The following is a 21730-nucleotide window of genomic DNA, read 5'->3' on the forward strand; positions in this document are numbered from 1 at the left end:
AATTCTTTGCGTACACACCCTTTAGTCTGCTGTGTCCTGTTCTGCTCCTTCACAACAATATATTTTATTGCCATGGCTAATCAATTTCTTAGACGCAAATAGTGTTTTCTATCACTTGTCAAACTGTTGACCATCAAAATTAGGTTAGCTACACATCTCTCCAATTAAGGACACCCCAATGCTTTTAATGTTAAGGTAGAATATTTTTAGTGTAATTTTCAACACTTCAATTTGAGCTTATACTTTACACCCAGAATCTTTCACTTGCAAAATGCAACAACCGGTTACTAACCTCAACATCCTGTATATCTCACTATGTGACCTGACTTTTTTGAATGTTTTTAAGGCAAAGATAGATAGACTTTTGAACACTAAAGGAATTAAGGGTTACGATGAGCAGGTGGGTAAGTGGAGCTGAGTCCATGAGAAAAGATCATCCATGATCCTATTGAATGGCAGAGCAGGCTCAATGATGGCCTACTCCTGCTCCTATTCATGCTCTGCGTTTTAAGGACTGACATAACGAAAAGTTCCATACTAATTAGCAACATGTGAGCTCTACATATTTTTGGAGTGTGGATTACAACAGAAACAATAACAACAATTCTCCGAGTTGCTTCCCAATCCACACAGAACAGATTTTTCAGACTAAAATATTATTTGGTTTCTTAGTCAGAACCGACACCCAAATAAAATTCGAAGAAATAGTTGGTTTCACAACACTAGAATAGATAGAGTTTGTATTTGAGTAACAACTTTCATGACTACAGGACATGAAGCATTTCAGAAACAAGGGAAATTTTTTTTTTAAGAAAAGTGTAATCAGCGTCGTAATGTAGGAAACATGGCAGTCAGTTTGCACAGGGCAAGCTCCCCACATCCAACAATAAGTAGGAATGTGTTGGTGTGATTGTAGTGGATAAATAAGCATTAAGAGAACACCAGAGAAAGCAAGATGAAAGCAAAGCTGTTTTCATTTCAGATTTCTAACCAAAAGTTCTGGAAATGCTCTGACAGGATCTGTAGCAAGAAACAGAGTTAATGCATTGAGTGAAATTAAGGAATAAGAGTTGCTCTAAAAACCTCATGAAGGCTTGACAGGGTCGTGCAATTCTGAAATGGTGGGATAAAACAGTGAATCACAAAATCTTTATTTTGGACAAGATGTTACAGTAACTTGGATTAAATTTATTCTCAGTATAAAGTAAGGACTGAGATACTGGAGATCAGATTCAGAACGTATGGCACTGGAAAAGCAAAGCTGGCCAGGCAGCTTCAGAGGAGCAAGAGAGTATGTTTTGAGGATAAGCTCTTCATCATGAAGAGCTTGTGCTCAAAATGTCAATCTCCAGCTCCTCAGATGCTGCCTGACTGGCTGTGCTTTTCCAGTGCCACACTTTTTCACTCTTCTTTTATTCTCAGTCAATAGATGTACATTTTACCTGCTGTCCCAGATATTTGAGTCCATCAAGATTAACTTTCCACTCAATGACAAGATGATACTGCCCCTTCTTTCCACCCCAAATCCTGACTACGAAACATGATACAGAAGTATCAAGGCGGTTTGGCATCAAACCAAAGTCTAAACTCCTCCATGTTGGATTCTGCAAAACAAGAAAACAGGAGAAATTAAAACCAATCAAAACTGCGCAGTAGAAACTGGAAAGGAAAGTGACTTACATCCGACAGCAGCTTTCACAATCACAGAACCAACTACAGCAAGTCTTGAGCCAAGTAGGTACTTTTGAAGTCTAGTCAGAGTTATACTGCGTGGAAACAGGCCCTTTCGTCCAATACCTTTGCTAAAGTAGGCAGGCATTAATTGAACATGGTATTCTAAAAGTGGCCTCACCCATGTCCTGTAAAGCTACAACATGATGTCACAATTAGTATACTCAATGTACTAACCAATGAGAGAAGGGACCAAAACACCATCTGTCGACCTGTGACTCCACTTTTAAGGAATTATACATTTGCGTCCCTAGATCTGTCATAAAGTAGGAAAACACAGCAGCCATTTGTATACAAGTTCCCACGCAAAGCATTTTCTCATGATAGCAATCAATTGACAAATATTGAACACAATGTTTGGGGAGAATTCTTCTATCCCTGTTCAAGTAATGTCCTCGAAGGAACTGGGGAACAGTGGCAGCAACATTAAAAAGGACAGAGTGGACCCAGAATCAGAAAATTGGCAAAGGAGTTGTTTGAAGATGTCACAGATCAGCAGGTAGGCACTTCTCTTGCTTCTAGCAACTACATATTTACTTGAAGCCATAAGACCACCTTTAAAACTTTACACAGGTAATACATTTGCCTTGCTTGATACAGTTAAGGGACTGTTTGACATCAAGACTAACATTTTTCAAGTCTATACTTGGGGACTAAGCAAACAATCATTATTCCTGATGAAGGGCTCTTGCCCGAAACGTCGAATTTCCTGTTCCTTGGATGCTGCCTGACCTGCTGTGCTTTAACCAGCAACACATTTTCAGCTCTGATCGCCAGCATCTGCAGACCTCACTTTTTACTCAATCATTACAAGTACTCAGATTCTATTTAGTTAAGCTCCCTCTGGGAAGCTCAGGCCCATGATATGAACATTCAGTATGTGAGAAACCCTGAACACTAGCTGGTAACTGGAAGGCCACATGTACGGGAGGTGCCTCCGGACGGAGAAACCGGAGCACTGGGTTCAGAATCTGGATCAGCAGCTAGGGACACTATGGTGCATTAATGAGACTGAGTATATGGAAAGCACGTTTCACAACATTGCCACCCTGCAGCTTAAGCAAATTCAGGAAAATGAGGGAGTGGGTGATTGCCAGATAGGGTGGGTATTGGGGTGTGAAAACCAGGCAGATAATGAGGGAATGTTTGTGATCTTGGAAAACAGCGAAAATGATAGTTCCTCTGCCGAGACCAGCCAGAGCCAAGGCTGAAGCACTGCAGACAATCCAGCTGCAGGGTGAGGAAGGAAATAGTAGTTTTTGGTGGTGGTGGGGGGGGAAATAAAACAGGCACTTCTGTAGCCTTGACATTACTCAATTGATACATTCTTTCCTAAGTGTCAGGGTCATGTTTATCACAGAATGGTTGCAAGGCATTCTCAATGGGGAGGATGCACAAAGGGAATGGTGCAAGCTGGAACCAATGGCAAACAAAGAGCAAAAACGGAGACGCTGCAAGCAGACTTCAGGAATTTGGGTGAGCAATGGAAAAGCAGGACTTGAAAACGTAGAAGTGCCAGATTACTTCTGGTGCCTTACAGTCATGAATGTACAAACAGAGGAGACAGCAGATGAGTGAGTGCCTGGACAGACAGTGCAGGATGAAGAATTGTAGATTCTTGAAATTTTGGATATTTTCTAGGAGAAGTAGGACCTGTTACAAGTTGGACAGATTATGTCTGAACATGGGCACAGTGAATATCCTTTTCACCATCCCTCCACTTTGGTCTCCTGTGCTTCCTTCTCTCCCTCCACTGTCAACATTTCTGCTTTCAAGATCTTCAGCCCTGAAACTCCTTGTCCAAGTCAATTCCTATTCCTCTCCTCAAAGACCCCTCAAAACCTGAATGGCGGAAAAAAACAAGCCATGGACAGCTACATCAATTACAGTAATGGCTGGTTTCATTAATTTAAACTGGATATTGAAAGCCAACACTACTACAGCAACAGGAAGTAGATTCAATTTCTAGTCAGAGTCATAACTGTAGGAATCTCTGGTTCAACTTTCCAAAGCTGTGTTGTTTTTATTTACATTTCTGAGCACACTAGTCCTCTTAATGCAGTCATTGCACCATTACACAAAATTACCCTAAAATTTAAAATTTGAAACGTAAATAGAAGGAGCAACATGTTTAACTTAGAATATCCCAATTAAGCAATTAAAATAAACAAAATTATAATCTTGTTTAATTATTGAGATGATTCACAAAAATTCATGTTCAGGCACCAAAGATGTGCAGATTAAGTAGAATGGCTATACCAAATAGGCCAGTGTCCAGAGAGGTGGCGGTTCGGTGAATTAGCCATTGTTAATGCAGGGTTACATGAATAGGGTAGGAGGCTGGGATGCCCTCGAGGGGTTAGTGTGGATTCAATGGAACAAATGTCATTCTACACTATAGGGATTCTGTGATTCTGAAATCATCCATTGTTAAAAAGGTTTTTCTCCCCCCACCAACAAAAAAAGGATTGAATAGTGCAGCACAATTTTACATCGAGTTCACAATCCACAACTTTCAAATAAACCAAGTCAGTCATCAAAATGAAAATTTCATCCTAGTTCCCAAAGGCCCATGTAAGCAGAGAACTTTCAACTACCCTATAATCGCAACTTCAGCAAAAATTCACTCTGATACTCATTCCTCAAACATGGTCCTGGACAAGCACCAACACTGCCTTGCACATAACCCAAACTTTTGCTTTTCATCTCTTTTTCACCAAGTGTCGAAACTAAAACAAAGCCTATTTCGTTTACAGACAAGTAAACTCTCAATCCTCAGAAAAATTCATCATTTGTCTTAACTGCGATTCTGCTTATTCAGATTATGCCTACTGGTCCAAGTCTCTCCCACAGGGGAAGCAACCGCTCAGCATCTATCCAGTTCAGACCCTAAAGCATTTTATACATTACAAATCAGACCTCCTCTCATTCTCCTAACATCCAGTGGGTCTAAGTCCAACCTACTTAAATTTTCCACATAGTAAATCCCTTCATTAATAATCAACCTTGAGAAGCTTTTCTACATTAGTATTTCTGTCCTTCGAGAAGGTACCAAAACACTGCCCAGTGTTGTAGGTATGATCTGACCATTGCCTTGTACAATTTTAATAATACCTCCCTATTTTTCATACTCATTCCCTTGAAAATAAATCCATTAGTCTTCCCCATTAGCCACTAAAGTTGGATGCCAACTTGTAATTTATGCATGAAGACTCCTGTATGCTTTATCAATTCCAATAATTTTCAGCTTTTCTATTCATTCTGCCAAAGTGCATAACTTCACAACTTCCCACATTATATTCTGCTAATAGCTACTTGACTACTTGCCAACTTAAGCTCTGCACATTTGAAATCATCCTCACTGCTTGTTTTTCTATCTATTTGTGTTATCCACAAACCTGACTATAGTACAAATCACTTCCCTCATCCAAAGGTATTAATTTAAATTGCAAGTTACAGGATGCCACTTTTTGCCCTGTCTTCTCACCTATTTTTGGGTCATCCATAAACTTGGATGAGGGAAGCAAATATATTATAACCAAGTCACTCAGGTATGTTGTAAATAATAACAACTTCAGCACATTGTGGCACATTACTGATTACAGGTTGCCATCCTTTCCAAAAAAAAAGTCTCCTCTAAATTAGCCAATCCCTAACCCATACTGATACACCCTTCCAACACTGTGGGCTCTTATCTTAAAAAGCCTAATGTTTGGCACCTGATCAAGCATCTTCAACCCACTTGTCTTACAACTGCTGCTATCTTCATCCTCCTGGTCAGGCAAGATTCCCCTTTCAAAAACTCATGCTGATTATGATAGATCATATAAGTTTCTAAATGCTGTGCTATTACATCCTTTACAGGTAGACTAACACTTTCCAATAACATGTTGAGCTAACTGACCTGCTTCACCTTTTGAATAAAAACATGTTAGATTATTCGAATGGGAGTTTCCTAGTCCTCCAGCATTTCTCCAGAATCTAAGCATTCTTGAAAGATTATTAACAGTGCGTCCACCAACTCTGTAGCTACTTCCTTAAATATCAGAGGACACACTTTATCAGGTCAAGAGGATTTATCAGTCTTCATCCCTAGAGTTTTCCTCCACTGATATTTATTTCCTCTCCTTTTGCCTGTTGAGTATTTAATAATTTGGAATGCTATAAGCGTTTTATATTAGCAAGACAATGCAACCTTTGTTCAACTTCTGTCATTTCCTAGTTATCCATTATTTCCCTAGCCTATCTTCACTTTGGTCTCTTCATATAGTTTTAAAAGTTTTTTGCTGACTGTCTTGATATTACCTCCTCATGGTTGTGGATCTGGTAATTTGCAGTTTGATCCCTGGCTGGATCCTGAAGTGATAAAGAAACCTTGAGATATGAATTAGTTGTGCCACTCTATAGTGGTGCCTCTGTACCAAAGGCTGCTTGTTTCAGTCAGCCGGTCTTGTAAGGCATGATGCGGTCACCTGTTCATGTATTGCCAATTCTCATCAAACAAGAACTGAGAAACCTACAAATAAGGAATTGAAATATAAGCCATTGCATGAAGCAGCAGGAAATGAAAATGCCAGATTTGGCTCGAAGCCAAATGCGTCTCACATTTGTGGCCAAGCCAACCACAATGTGACAGCATGCATGCTCAACAGCAGAAGCAGCACACTAGAAACAACTGATCCCACAATCACCAAATAATTAACAGCTTTGCGGTCCTGCAGTCAACAATGGTGAATAATTTAAACAATGAACTGGAGAAGGCAAATTGCACAAACAACCTCATCCTCAAATCATGGCTTCACCAGCAAAGAGTGTAAAATAAGCATTTCTAGTGCTGAAACACGTGCAAAATGCTGAGTAGTTAATTCAACTATGTCTCCCACAAGGTCCCCAACAATACTCATGTCAATCTACAGTCACTTCGATTCACTCCACATGACACCAAAACAGCAATGAATAATGCACAAAGGATGGGCCACAATAACAGGTCAAGGGGCACTGCAGAGGACTCATGTTTCAGAGGTAGAACATAGAACATAGAAAAATACAGCGCAGTACAGGCCCTTCGGCCCTCGATGTTGCGCCGATCCAAGCCCACCTAACCTACACTAGCCCACGATCCTCCATATGCCTATCCAATGCCCGTTTAAATACCCATAAAGAGGGAGAGTCCACCACTGTTACTGGCAGGGCATTCCATGAACTCATGACTCGCTCAGTAAAGAATCTACCCCTAACATCTGTCCTATACCTACCACCCCTTAATTTAAAGCTATGCCCCCTCGTAATATCTGACTCAATGTGGGAGATTTTCCACGTATCAAGTTATTCAAGCACAGTTAAAACACTGGCAGCTATTTCACAACATGGACAACTGCCCAGCTTCTAATAGTTAAGATACATCCAAATCTACTAGCTTCTGCCCATGTCCAGCTCGAGTTATTAGCAAAAGCATCGAGTGCTGTCAAGTAGCACTTACCCAGCAATAATAGCCACTCAATGATGCACAGTTCAGGTCCAACCACAGCAAATCAGCTCTCTACTTTATTGAAGCATTAATCCAAATGCAGAGGAACCTCGATTATCCGAATATCAATTATCAGAATATCAGATCATCAGAAGGAGATCTCGAGGTCCTGATAGAAACATTACGTCAAAGATCTGTTTCAACCCTGACTGCGTCTTCTGTTTACATTGACTATAAATGATCTTGGCTCACCAAAATACTACCAAGAACAGTTGTGGACAAAGAGAGCCCAGGCACCATCTCGAAATGACTGATCTCCCATCCTCGCGCTTTCTTCCCACACTTCCCTGGAGCTCTACCTAAGGGTGAACCCTAAACCCCTCTTCCCCAGATATTTTGTCTAACATTGCTCTGTACAGAGCAGAGGTGAAACTTTCAAAAAGCTGCAGTCAAAAGTTGTGTGCCCGTGCGCGCTATTTGGAGATTTACCTCACTGTTGGTGAGCAATCCAGCTGCCCCAGAGTGGGAGGGGGGCTGACGGGGGTAGGTAAGACATGGCAGGGGCATTAATCAGAGTCAGACAGGGGTGGGGTGGGGGGTAGTGATGGATAGGGGTTGTGGAGTGGACAGTGGGTGTTGGATGGTGTTGCGGGGGGCAGGCGGTATTGGATGCCTTTGGGAGCTGTATTGGACTGGTTAGGGGGTGAGCAGGGGCGCAGGGTTGGTGGGTGGGGGGGGGGGGGGGGGGAGAGAAGGCAGGAGGTGGGGTGGGGGATGTTGGACGGATAATGGGGCAGTGTTGGAAAGCAGGCGACAGAGGGTGGTGTTAGACAGATTAGGGGGAAAGGCAGGGGGGGCAGTGTTGGATAAGTTAGAACGGAGGTGTTGGACTGGAGGGCACTTTTGGACTGGGTTGGGGTGCAAGGGCTCATGAGCAGTGTGCTGCTGCCTCGTCTCCTGAACAGAGCAGACTTAACAGAAAACTCCGTGCCCCAAAAGGAGAGCATTGAATCAATTAACCAAATAATCAATTATCCAAAAGAAATAGTGCCCGCCCATCTCATTCAGATAATCGAGATTCCTACGTATAGATCATAACCAGGACAGAAAGGAAAATAGTTGTGATTGGAGGCTAGTCATCACATCCCACAACTGGAAGTACTCATCTAGACAGTGTTCATTTTTTTTTACTCATTCATTAAATGAGAGTCTCTGATTTGACCAACATTAATTGCTCATCCCTAATTGTCCACAGGGCCATTTAGAATCAACCACATTGCTGTGGGTCTCGAGTCAAATGAAGGCCGACCAGGTAAGGATGGCAGTTTCCTTCACTTAAGGCCATTAGTCAACTAGATGGATTTTTCCAACAACCAGCAATGGACTCGTGATCATTAGACACTTACTTCCTGATTTTTTTTTAAAAATTGCACTATCTACCACAGTGGGTTTTGAACCCAGGTCCGCAGATCATTAAGCGGTCTCTGGATTAACAGTTCAATAACAACACCATTACTCCCCCAATTATTTGCGGTTGCCTCAAAAGATATTCCTTCCATCTCAGAAGTGAAGATGCTTATGGATAATTGCACAGAATCCATTTGCACAAATGGATTCTGTGCAAAAATGAATGAGTCCACCTAGATGCTGCAAGACAAACAACATTCAGAATTGATACAAGTAGTGACAGAAAACATGTATGCCACAGTGCAATGCAACAAACAAAAGACAAATCTCAGTGGGGCTGGAGATCCCATTTGTTTTCATATAAAAAAAACAAAGTCTTTCAATACTATACATAAATGAAAGAAAGACTTGCATAACCATTGGAGGTCTCAAAACACTTTACAACAAGTGAAATATTTCTGAAGTGTAGTTCATGTTATAATTTGGGAAAAAAAAGTGACAGACAGCTAATTTGTACACAGAAAACTCAAACAGCATCAGGATAATGACCAAGATAAAATGCTTTTCTTGATGTAGGAATATTAACCATCAGACTTAGATGTGACCAATTGAACAAATGCTGATACAACAGCTTAAGTATATCAATTTTGAGCTACCTAATTTACAGCTGCATACACTGAAGACAACTTAATTTTCCAAAATAGCACCACTAAAAGATCAAATAGATTTTCTCTGCTAGCTGCAGTGGTCCAAGATGCTGCCGCCGCCAATTTTTAAATAAGCCCCTCGGTTTCAGCAGTCAGGTGTAGCCAACTTGGCATTTGTTTTAATCTATGGATTGAGCTATAATGAGTGTGACATAATGCAGTGTAGATCAAATTCAAAGCTCTACCTAGTTACACTAACACACAAACATAAATCAATCTGAAGAGGATAATGCACCAAATTGTCAGGAAAACATTTGAAGGTTATCTCAATTTGCAGACACAGGTTTCCCTTGACTGCCTTCAGAATTCATTATCAATACTCCTTGCCACAGGATTAGCGACAGCCATTTTAATACACAATTTCTACTACCAAGCTTTTTGATTTGGTTTATTGCCGTCACATGTCCCGACGTACACTGAAGTGTTGTCTTTACAGGCAGATCGTACTAAACAAGTGCATCAGGGTATCAGAGCAGAGTGCAAGTTCGTGTTACAGCTACTGAGAAAACGCAAGAAGATTCATATCATTAGCATTTGAGAGGTCCATTCCAAAGTCTGCTAACAGTGGGGAAGAAGCAGTTCTTGAATGCGTTTGTACATGAATTCAAACAACACAGCAAAACAAGTTCAAGCAGGGGAAACTGAATAGACCAGCCTTTTCCAAGGTCATGGAGGGAAAAGCAGTAAATCCTAATCTTAGCAAAAATGCTTTTACTACAAGTGAGTTAAATTAGATTAGGGATCTGACAATTTTCATTTTCCAATCTTTGCTCAATATCCCTTCACATATTTACCCAAAAAAATTACAGATCTTTAACTGTGCAAAAGTTCCTTTAATCTAGCCATTACACTTTTTCTTCTAACGGCAAATAATTTGAGGAGAGAACTCCAGGTGAGCATAACATCTTGTGCTAAGTGCTTCCTGATTTCAAATCCAAATGGTGTGGCTTCTTCACAGCAGAGAAAACCAATCAATGTTTTACTATTGCCTATTTACTGTTATTCATCCCTTAACTGGCCAGAGAAAACAATAATTCACAGAAACCATTGGGAGTTCGTAGCACCTCACCACATTTAACTAAACAAGACAACCCAGAATGGGATAAATATCTAGTTCAGCAGTCTAAATTCAACAATCTTGAAAGGAAAGGAAATTAAATTTCATTAACATTTAATAAATGCTGTAAATTGAGATTATTACACTTTTTTTTAAAAATACTGAAAGCTGAGAAAGTTTTGTACTAAGTTCAAAATGTTTAGAATGGGGCCTTGCAAACCAGGATATTATCTGGCGAGAACCTGAAGTCCTTAATATTCCAGCATGAACCCCGCTGCAAAATACCTCATTTTTGGTCTCTAGACCAAAATGAGAGAGTGAATACACTTTTTAAACCAAGTACAGAACAAACAATGTTGGAGAAACAGCAGGTCTGTTGCTCAATTTCTTTCTCCACAGATGCTAATGTTTCAAGTCTGGTATGACTTCTGCAGATGTCCTGTGTTTACTGTGTCTAGTCCTGTTCGAATTGTATAAGTTTCAATGAGATGCACCACTAATGCATGTAGACTGGATAATTCAGTTTGTTTTCAGCACACTACCCCAGGGAGTGGTGACAACAGTTGGGTCTTTCATTAGTGACAAGTAAATGAACTATCAATTCAAACCTATTGAGCTTCAACATGACTTTTCTAATCAAGTGAAAACAAATCATCTGGAGCTTGCAATTTAGTTAGATATTGCTATCCAAAAATGATCCCAATGATAGTTAGAGTGTGTTTATCAAGTAGTACAATTCATTCGTTCGGTGATATATTTCAGCCAGTTCCGCAGCCCAGTTACATTCAAAGATAAATCTCAATTTCGCCAAGAGGAATAATTATGGTAAAATAAGAGATCTGACCTAAGTGATGGTTGCTGATATGTAAAACTTAATGACCACAGAATGGAGGAGTGGTAAGGTGTATGCTTAGAACAAGGACGAAAGATTTGTTGCAAAACAAAGTGAATGTGCTTTTACAAAATAACTGTAGAAGCAACCAGGCACCATGAACTTAAAATTCAACCTGGCTACCCCTAGTAAAAAGCAGACCAACTCCTGGAAGTTTGAATTTAAAAATAAAAGTCAGCATTCTGGATACCCATCACATCCCACAGACATCCTCAGAAAACATACACAACCTCTATTGCCATTTTAGCCACATTACCAATACTTCATGTGGATGGAGTGGGCAAAGGCTCCCCTCAACGTTAATGAACGTTGCGCGGTGGTAGTTTGGCGCACTGACCTGTATACCACTGAAGCCAAACGCCAGCTCGCGGACGCCTCCTCTTATCGCCCCCTTGACCACGACCCCACCTCCCACCACCAAACCATCATCTCCCAGACCATCCAGGACCTCATCACCTCAGGGGATCTCCCATCCACCGCCTCCAACCTCAGTCCCACAACCCCGCACCGCCCGTTTCTACCTCCTGCCCAAAATCCACAAACCTGCCTGCCCCGGCCGACCCATTGTCTCAGCCTGCTCCTGCCCCACCGAACTCATCTCCCAATACCTCGACACGGTCCTGTCCCCTTTAGTCCAAGAACTCCCCACCTACGTTCGGGACACCACCCACGCCCTCCACCTCCTCCAGGATTTGCGCTTCCCCGGTCCCCAACGCCTTATTTTCACTATGGACATCCAGTCCCTGTACACCTCCATCCCCCATCACGAAGGACTCAAAGCCCTCCGCTTCTTCCTTTCCCGCCGCACCAACCAGTACCCTTCCACTGACACCCTCCTTCGACTGACTGAACTGGTCCTCACCCTGAATAACTTCTCTTTTCAATCCTCCCACTTCCTCCAAACTAAAGGAGTTGCCATGGGCACCCGCATGGGCCCCAGCTATGCCTGCCTCTTCGTAGGATATGTGGAACAGTCCATCTTCCGCAACTACACTGGCACCACCACCCACCTTTTCCTCCGCTACATCGATGACTGTATCGGCGCTGCCTCGTGCTCCCACGAGGAGGTTGAACAGTTCATCAACTTTACTAACACCTTCCATCCCGACCTGAAATTCACCTGGACCATCTCAGACTCCTCCCTCCCCTTCCTAGACCTCTCCATTTCTATCTCGGGCGACCGACTCAACACAGACATCTACTATAAACCGACTGACTCCCACAGCTACCTGGACTACACCTCCTCCCACCCTGCCCCCTGTAAAAACGCCATCCCATATTCCCAATTCCTTCGTCTCCGCCGTATCTGCTCCCAGGAGGACCAATTCCAACACCGCACAGCCCAGATGGCCTCCTTCTTCAAGGACCGCAGATTCCCCCCAGACGTGATCGACGATGCCCTCCACCGCATCTCCTCCACTTCCCGCTCCTCCGCCCTTGAGCCCCGCTCCTCCAACCGCCACCAAGACAGAACCCCACTGGTTCTCACCTACCACCCCACCAACCTCCGCATACAACGTATCATCCGCCGCCATTTCCACCACCTCCAAACGGACCCCACCACCAAGGATATATTTCCCTCCCCTCCCCTATCAGCGTTCCGCAAGGACCACTCCCTTCGTGACTCCCTCGTCAGATCCACACCCCCCACCAACCCAACCTCCACCCCCGGCACCTTCCCCTGCAACCGCAGGAAATGTAAAACTTGCGCCCACACCTCCACACTCACTTCCCTCCAAGGCCCCAAGGGATCCTTCCATATCCGCCACAAGTTCACCTGTACCTCCACACACATCATCTATTGCATCCGCTGCACCCGATGTGGCCTCCTCTATATTGGTGAAACAGGCCGCTTACTTGCGGAACGCTTCAGAGAACACCTCCAGGCCGCCCGAACCAACCAACCCAATCACCCCGTGGCTCAACACTTTAACTCTCCCTCCCACTCCACCGAGGACATGCAGGTCCTTGGACTCCTCCACCGGCAGAACACAACAACACGACGGCTGGAGGAGGAGCGCCTCATCTTCCGCCTGGGAACCCTCCAACCACAAGGTATGAATTCAGATTTCTCCAGTTTCCTCATTTCCCCTCCCCCGACCTTGTCTCAGTCGGTTCCCTCAACTCAGCACCGCCCTCCTAACCTGCAATCCTCTTCCTGACCTCTCCGCCCCCACCCCACTCTGGCCTATCACCCTCACCTTGACCTCCTTCCACCTATCCCACCTCCATCGCCCCTCCCCCTAGTCCCTCCTCCCTACCCTTTATCTTAGCCTGCTTGGCTCTCTCTCTCTCTTATTCCTGATGAAGGGCTTATGCTCGAAACGTCGAATTCCTGAGATGCTGCCTGGCCTGCTGTGCTTTGACCAGCAACACATTTGCAGCTGTTGCTCATTTTAAGTCTGTTGATTTTAAAAACCAATTTGAGACATGCACACTGAAAAGCCAGCAAAGTCTTTCACCAATTGTCCTCAAGGCGGCAGTGGTGAGCTCGCTTTCAGAACCAAAGTTCATTTAATGCAGGTAATCCCACCAATGTTTTTGCTGGAGGGAGATCCAGAATAATAAGTAATTTCCTAAGTAGTTCAGTAAACCGCTAAGCAAAGAAGCCATCATCCAGGAGGCTGATTAAGTTCTACAGCAAGTCTTCTGACAAAGGAGCTCTCAAATTTTGCCGCTGGACGCTGCAACTACGATCCTGAGGTTGACGTCAACAAGGAGCATATGCTAGCAATTCCTCAACTTCTGCAAACTTCAAGCTCACATTGTTCTGCTCTCAGGACACAAATTACCCCAACCTCTCACTTCCTTGTGCTAGCATTGGCTGAATTGGGCTTTTAAAAATGTGATGCTGGAAAAACAAATGTGTTAAGCGTAACTAGTTCAAAAGCTATACCACAAAGATTACATTCCTCAAATGAAAACAAATCTAACATGAGTCAATTCAGCCTTACTTACCAAAGAATCCTTCACGACCTCACTGGTGTAAAAAGCTGAAGGCAAAAGAAAGGAACAAAAAGTAGGTGAGGAAGCAATTTGCAAAGAACTTGTAAAAATCAGAAACTCAATAGTTAACATGCAGTTACAAAATAAAATGTGCTGTGAACGTCAGAAAAGCATTGAAACCACCTGGATCCCACCTCAAACATTGCACCAACAAGTAAGCTTGTGAAGTAGATGTCAAATTCATAAAACAGACTTCTTCAAAGCCATGGGCAAACTGCAAGAACTACATTAATGGTATTTATAAAGTTTTGTACAAACTTAATAGTTTGAAGACAAGATTTAGACTGGTTCAATGCTGTATTTAAAATCAATTCAACAGTCAGCTAAGATAGTCTGACAAGATGTGACTTATGATTGGCAGTGATGCGTCTCTCAAAAAAGCAGAGGGACATACAACAGAGAAAAAATCTCAAATCTACAGAACCAGGGGATTGAAACAGGTCAGGATCCCAGCTGATTACAAATGCTGGACAACTCATAACCCAGATAATAACCTTACTTCCAAGTTCCGAAATGATTTTTTTTTAAACAGAGGGGACAATTACTGAACACAGTAAGATGGTGGCTCAATGGTAATCCAGAGTCACAAGCTCATGCCCAAAGGGCACAGATTCAAATCCCTTGACGGGAGATGGTGAAATTTGATTCAGCCGAAATTTGAATTTTGAGTTTAGTGACCTGATTGCAGATTGTTCACATCTTCTAGCTCAGTAATATTTTTTAGGGAAGAAAATCTGTCATCCTTATCCAGTTTAGTGTACAGCAATGTGGTGGATTCTCAAATGACTGACAAACTGCTATATAGTCAAAACAAAAGGAATGAAACCAAACAGACCACTAGCATCAACTAAGGCCTCTAAAATGACAACTACAATTACCTCATCAGCACTGTAAAATCCTCCTTACAAAAACCTCAGTCAAAAATGGTGACAATGCCAAAATTGGGCGCACCATCTCACCAAACAACATCCGGACTTTGTTTAAAAAATGGTATGATTCTTTGAGCATGACTGTTTCCCAGAGACCATCATTACTACCCTTGCCATATGGTGTGACCCTGGGGAAGTACCGAGGATTAAAAGGATCTTAATGCCTATGCCCACAGATTCACAACTCCTCAGATAAGCAGTCTGGATCCAAATGCACCAAGACGTGGACAAAAATCCATGTTTCAGTTAACATGTGGTAAGTAACATTCATACGTGAAGGGAAAGGCCCTAGAAATCATTTGTGTCAGTAGGCATCTCTGAAGATTCTCTCGACTGAATAGTTCCAACCAATTCACAGGTTAGTCACATAACTCCGTTAGTGAAATAAGCTAATCACTCTAAATTCCTTGACATCAGTGGTGAAGAAAATACTAAATTCCATAGGAAAAGATTTAATAGCGGAGCACTTGGAAAACAGTGACAGAAGTGGACAGTCAGTGTGGATTTACGAAAGGAAAACCATATTGGAGTAACCTACTGAAATTCAAGGATATACCTTGTAGTTACGAGTCAAGCCAGTGAATGTGGCTTAGAGACTTTTGGAATGCTTTCAATAAAGGTCCCACATAAAAAAGACAATAGCACGTAAAGATAAAAGCACATTTTGGACTGAGATGAAGAGAAATATCTTCACCCAGAGAGTGGAGAGCTAAGGGAATTCTTTACCATATCAAGCAGTTAAGACCAAAACATGGATGTTTTCAAGGAGTTAGATATATTGCTTTGGTCTAAAAGCAACAAACAAAATAGGGCAAAAGCACTAACATAGTACTGAGCTGGCTGACCCGCCATGATCATATTAAATAGCATAGCAAGCGTCAAGGGCCATATGACTGACTACTGCCCCTACTTTTATGTTTCTATTTGCCAAGTGCCAGGTAATAGCCTCTGCAAGGAATAATCTATCCACTACCATACAAGAGAAATTCCTTAACCAAATCCCCCTGTAGCAATATCCCTTTAGTCCAGTTACAACGGAACAGAAACTGAACTGGACTAGCCATGTTACCTGCGCTTGTAGCCACAACACAAGGGCAAAGAATCCTGCAACAGATAAAACATCTGACTCTGGGCAGTGGACCCACCAATGGACAAGTCAGGGATGTGCTGGAATACTCCCTATTTGCCAGGCTGAGTGCAGCTTCAACAAAATGTGAGTAGCTCCATACCATCCAGAATAAATACAGCACACTTGATTAGTACCATATCCTCATACTTTCACTCCCGCCACCACCACTCAGTAGTAAAGGTGTGTACCATCTACAAGACACATTGGGCAAATTCACCAAGGTTACTTAGACAGCAACTTCCAAACTCACATTACAACTTCCAAACCCACATTAACTAGAAGGATAGAGCAGAAGATATATAGACGCATTATCACCAGAATGTTTTCCTCCAAACCATTCACTGTCCGAACTTGGAATCATATCACCATTCCTTCGAAGACGCTCAGTCCAAAATGCTGGAAATCCCTCCAACGACATTGTGGGTTCACCTACAGCACATGGATTGCAGCAGTTCAAGGAGGCAGTTCACCAACACCTTCTCAATGAACTGATTGCTCAACTAATGAGGGTGTAAACATTTCCCGAAGTGTCATTTGGTACATCCACCAGATGAGATTTTCTTTCTCCACAATACAGAGGGACTGGTTAACTCATCAATTTTTCTTACAGGCCTTTAAGCAAGCAACCCTTAACTACCCTTTAGAAGTGAGATAAGATGGAATTTCTTCAGCCGCAGGGTGGTGAATTTATAGAATTCATTGCTTTTGAGGACTAGGGAAGTCACCTCTGAGTATACTTAAGACAAAGATTGAGAACCAATCAATTAGCATGGAGAACCAAGGATCAGAGACAGAAGGCTGGAGATTAGGGTTCAGAAACCTAAACAGTGATGATCAAATGGTTGGGTTGACTCGATGGACTGCATGGCCTAATTCAGCTCCAATCTTATTATTCTGGTTAGAAAGCTCAGGGCCTTTCAGACTGGCTTTTGGTCTAATGGCTCAGAGACTGATGAAACTAAAATTTTCTTTCAGCCAACGCAAATTACCAATATCCTTGGGGATTTCAAAACTAGGGCATATTTTTTAAGATGAGATGAGAGAGATTTTAAAAAAAGAGACATTTGGGCAAATTGTCCACAGAGGGTGGTTTGTGTGTGGAATGAAGTTCCAGGGGAATTGGTGGATGTGGGCACAGTTACAATGTTTGAGACATTTGGATAAGTATACAAAGAAACGTTGAGGGATATGGGCCAAGTGCAGGCCAGTGGGACTAGTTTAGTTTGAAATTATGTTAGGCATGGACTAGTTAGACCGAAGGGTCTGTCTCTGTGCTGTATGACTAAGTCAATTTTTCCAACAAATCACGCTTGTCCATGCAGCTAAGTGGGGAGTATGCCATCACACTGCTGACTTGCACCTTGCAGATGGCGGACAGACATTGTATCATGAGGAGGAAAGACACTTGCTGCAGCATTCCTAACTTTTGCAGCCACTGTATTAATTTGGTTAATCCAGTTGAGTTTCTGATTAATGGTAACCCCAAGGTTGCTGATAGCGGGTAATTCAGTGAAGCTAACACCAAATGTCATGGGGCAGTGGGGAGATTCTCTCTTATTGGAGATGATCATTGCCTGATAATTATGTGGTGCAAATATTACTTGCTAGCCCAAGCCTAGATATTGCCCACATCTTGTTGCATTTGAACATTAAATGCTTCTGTGTTGAGGCACGAATGCACTATGTTCAGCAGCAATCAGCACACATTCCACCCCTGATCTTATAAATGGAGCAAAGGTCATTGATGAAGCAGCTGAAGATGGTTAGGCCCAGGACACCATCCTGAGGAACACCTTCAGAGATGTCCTAGAGTGGAGATAACTGACCAACAATCACAACCATCTTATGTGCCAAATCTGACCCAGGGTTTGCTTCCCAATTGCCAATGATTCCACTTTTGCTAGAGTCCTTGATACCACAGCCAGTCAAATCCAGCCTTGATGGCAAGGGCCATCACTCTCACCTCACCTCTAGAATTCAGTTCTTTAGGGTGTAGGTTTGCTCGCTGAGCTGTATGTTTGATATCCAGATGTTCCATTAACTGACTAGGTAACATCAGTGGTGACCTCCAAGTGACGCGAAGCTGTTGTCTCCTGCTTTCTATTTATATCTTTCTCCTGGATGGGGTTCCTGGGGTTTGTGGTGATGTCATTTCCTGTTCGTTTTCGGTTGATAGATGGTATCTAGATCTATCCGTGTGTTTACGGTTCTTTTGTTCATATTTGAATTGAGGCTATGAGGTCAGGAACTGAGTGGCCCTGACAGAACCCAAACCAAGCATTATAGGTGGTGAAAGGTGAGCAGATGCTGCTTGATAGTACTGATGATAACAACTTCCATCATTTTACTGATTGAGAGTAGGCTGATGGGGCTTGAACTGGCAGGATGGATCTGTCCTGCTGTTGTGTACAGGACATGTCTGAGCAGTTTTTCACATTGTTGGGTAGAAGCCAGTATTATAACTGTATCCAAAGAGCTGGGCTAGGGTAGGTAGCAAATTCTGGACCCCAAGTCTTCAGTCCTAGTGCTGGAATATTGTCAGGGCCAATAGCTTTTTGCACTATCCACTGTCTCGACCAGTTTTCGATATCACGTGGAGTGAACTGAATTAGCTCAAGACTGGCATCAGTTATGCTGGGGACCACTGGAGGCAGCTGCTCATGCATTTGGCACTTGCATGATTGGCACATTGCTGGAAATGCTTCAGCCTCTAGCTTTGCTCTCATGTGCTTTTACCAGTTACATCAAACCTCCAATTCAAATGAGAATTATGTTACCTACTGTTACTTCTTTGTTCCTTTAAGCTTTTATCTAACCAAGTCATGTTGTCTGACTTACTTGGCTCTTTAGAATTCAACATTTTAAAACTACATTTCCCCTTAAATATTCTTCTTACTAGGCAATTCAAAATTGGCATTGCCCTTGGTTATTTCCTTCCCTCCTAAGAAAGTGCCTAAAGTATGAGCAGTTAATGTAAGAATTAAGTTGATTTTTGTGAAACAAAAAAGTTCAGCTAAGCATGACACCGATCAGATAAGAACTTGTAGTAAACAGTGAGGTACTGGAGGCCAGGGCAGTGCATTAATAAGATGAAGAAGCATTCAGTATGTAACGTCAGTTAACAAGGTGAAAAAGCATTCATTACATGAAGCCAGTTATTTGTTGTGTAATGCCAAATGGCTTAATCTCTACTATTAGCGCTCGCTGATTCTAACTGTCACCCAATCAATATGTATGTCGCCTTATCTGGATGCTCTTCCCTCTAAGTGACTATAAATTCCTTAAGAATCTGCTGTTCAAGAGAAGACCAAGACCTCATGTTCCCTGTGCACATGGGACATCGTTCTCTCTCCCTCCAGTGCCCAAACTAAAGATGAAGGAGGTGGTAAAACTATACTGTTTGAGGGCTTTGCTTCAACTGAGACGGGAACTGGACGATACTCCCTTTCTATTGCTATCAATTCAAATTTTTCTGTTTCTAAATGAGTGTGAGCTAATTCTAACAGTGGCATCTCAACTTCAAAAATCCCTCTTTTTAATTCTAAATACTGGCTATTCACTTTAAGTATCATATCCTTACAAAGATTCCACTTCTATTTCTACTTTTAGTTTATCTGCCTAGTCTTAGTGTAGCGTCAGCCAAAGATTTCAACCAATCCCATATAAATTCCATTTTCAACTCCCATTTTGATGTCAAAGCCTTTTGAACATTCTACTTAATATATTTTCACGACTTCAACTTTAGATCTTGACACAATTGTTTCCTGAAGATTCAGAGATCCGTCCAAAATTCAATAAAATTTCTACCCTACCAAGAGGCCCGACTTGGTTATGATGCCTGTGGATGGTATCAATGGACAAATTTTCTCTTTGCAATTTCATTACCACTGTGGTCATTCACTGAACCAATCTGTACAATATTGCCAATATACTTAAAACATGATCATTTGTATGAACATAAGAATCAGAAACGAGTTGGACATCTATTCAGACCTTTCAATAAGATCGTGAATAATCAGATTGCAAACTCAAATCCACATTCCTGCCTGTCCCAGTAACATTTTACAGCCTTGCTTAACAAGAAATAATTCACTTCAAATTTAAAGATATTCAAGGGCTATGTTTTGACCACCTTTTTGGAAAGATATTTCTAAAGATGTGAGACCCTCAGGAAAAAAACTAAATCACCTCATCGGTTTTAAATGGAAATTCCCTGACTTAGAACAATGACACCTAGTTCGATTCTGCACAGCTACTCTGTCAAGACCCCTCAGGATTTCATATATTTCAATCAAAACGCCTTCCCAACTTCATGAAATAACTTTGAATTCCAGCTTTTAAAAGCCTAACCTGTTCAACATTTCCTAATAAGACAAACTCACGCTTTCCATTAATCTCATTCAAGTTTTCTGGCTACAATTGTCAGCCACTTTTCTGAGCACATATTCTTCATTCCGATTTCCACGTAGAATTACTAAACAGTACCCATCCCGTTAGCCACAGATCAGCTTTTAGCTCAGTGGGGGAACTCAATGTCTGTCTATCACTATACTAATGAGTGACTTCCTGGCTTTTCCTTGTATGATCAGCAAAGTTATGGGCCTAAGAGATTAGGAAAAAAAGAAAATTTTTTTGCTGTTAACTTTTTTTTCTCCAGAAATATATATATTTTACAGACAAAGAAACCCAGTGAAACCTCACTCATATCGTCACTGTTTCTTACTCAATTGCTGAATCGCACAAGTTTTCTTTCAGTATGTTTACCAGATAGGATTCTCGCCATCTCCCCTTGCGATACTTAGACTGTCTCACTGACTTTCTTTAAGGGAGGCGGGTTGCGTTCAGAACTTTGTCCAACACTGTCTATTTGGACTGCCACAACAGTTTCAGCCGTCTTACTGAACAGATGCCCTGCAGGTTGCCAGAATTAAACTGCCCTTCTGTTGTCATGGTTACTTCCTTTAAAATTGATCCCGTTCTGGCATCTTATTGTAGTTCACAGTAGTTGAACTAAACAGACTCAAATTTATCTCACCAGATAACTTGTCTAGTAATTTAGACTAAGTCATAATTCCAAGAAAAGTCTAAATTGACCCATAGCTAGACAAAGTGGAAGCCTTAAATAAAACAAGTCATAGTCACAGAACTGGAAAATTAAACTGGATTTAATACATTTCAACTTTCCATTCAAACTTATCAGTTTCCTAACACGTGGAGGAGAAGATATTATAGACTGATTTAAAGTAGGTTCCTGGGATTCATGTCACACGGAGGTAATATTCCTACCCTTGAACTATGAGGCGCAACAACATCTGAGCAACTTGGATTTTAAAAAAAAATTTTTCATAAATTTAAACAGGGTTCTTATAGTACGATGCTAACAACCCTACCTCTGAACCAGGAGA

The 21730-nt window shown here is 42.0% G+C and overlaps 1 protein-coding gene across 2 annotated transcripts in view; it reads right to left on the reverse strand.

Annotated features, from left to right (window-relative positions):
• Positions 1-21730, reverse strand: part of uvrag (UV radiation resistance associated gene) — a 315405-nt gene that overhangs the window by 262646 nt on the left and 31029 nt on the right. Inside the window, exons 3-4 of one of the 2 annotated variants that reach the window (XM_060826320.1) lie at positions 14220-14254; positions 1443-1604 (exon numbers count right to left, since the gene is read on the reverse strand). In XM_060826320.1, the coding sequence (XP_060682303.1) occupies positions 1443-1604; positions 14220-14254 (197 nt within the window). The remainder of the gene's footprint in view (positions 1-1442; positions 1605-14219; positions 14255-21730) is intronic. The other variant, XM_060826321.1, reaches the window with a different exon arrangement.

Source organism: Hemiscyllium ocellatum, chromosome 6 (genome assembly GCF_020745735.1).
Source record: "Hemiscyllium ocellatum isolate sHemOce1 chromosome 6, sHemOce1.pat.X.cur, whole genome shotgun sequence".
NCBI lineage: Eukaryota > Metazoa > Chordata > Chondrichthyes > Orectolobiformes > Hemiscylliidae > Hemiscyllium > Hemiscyllium ocellatum.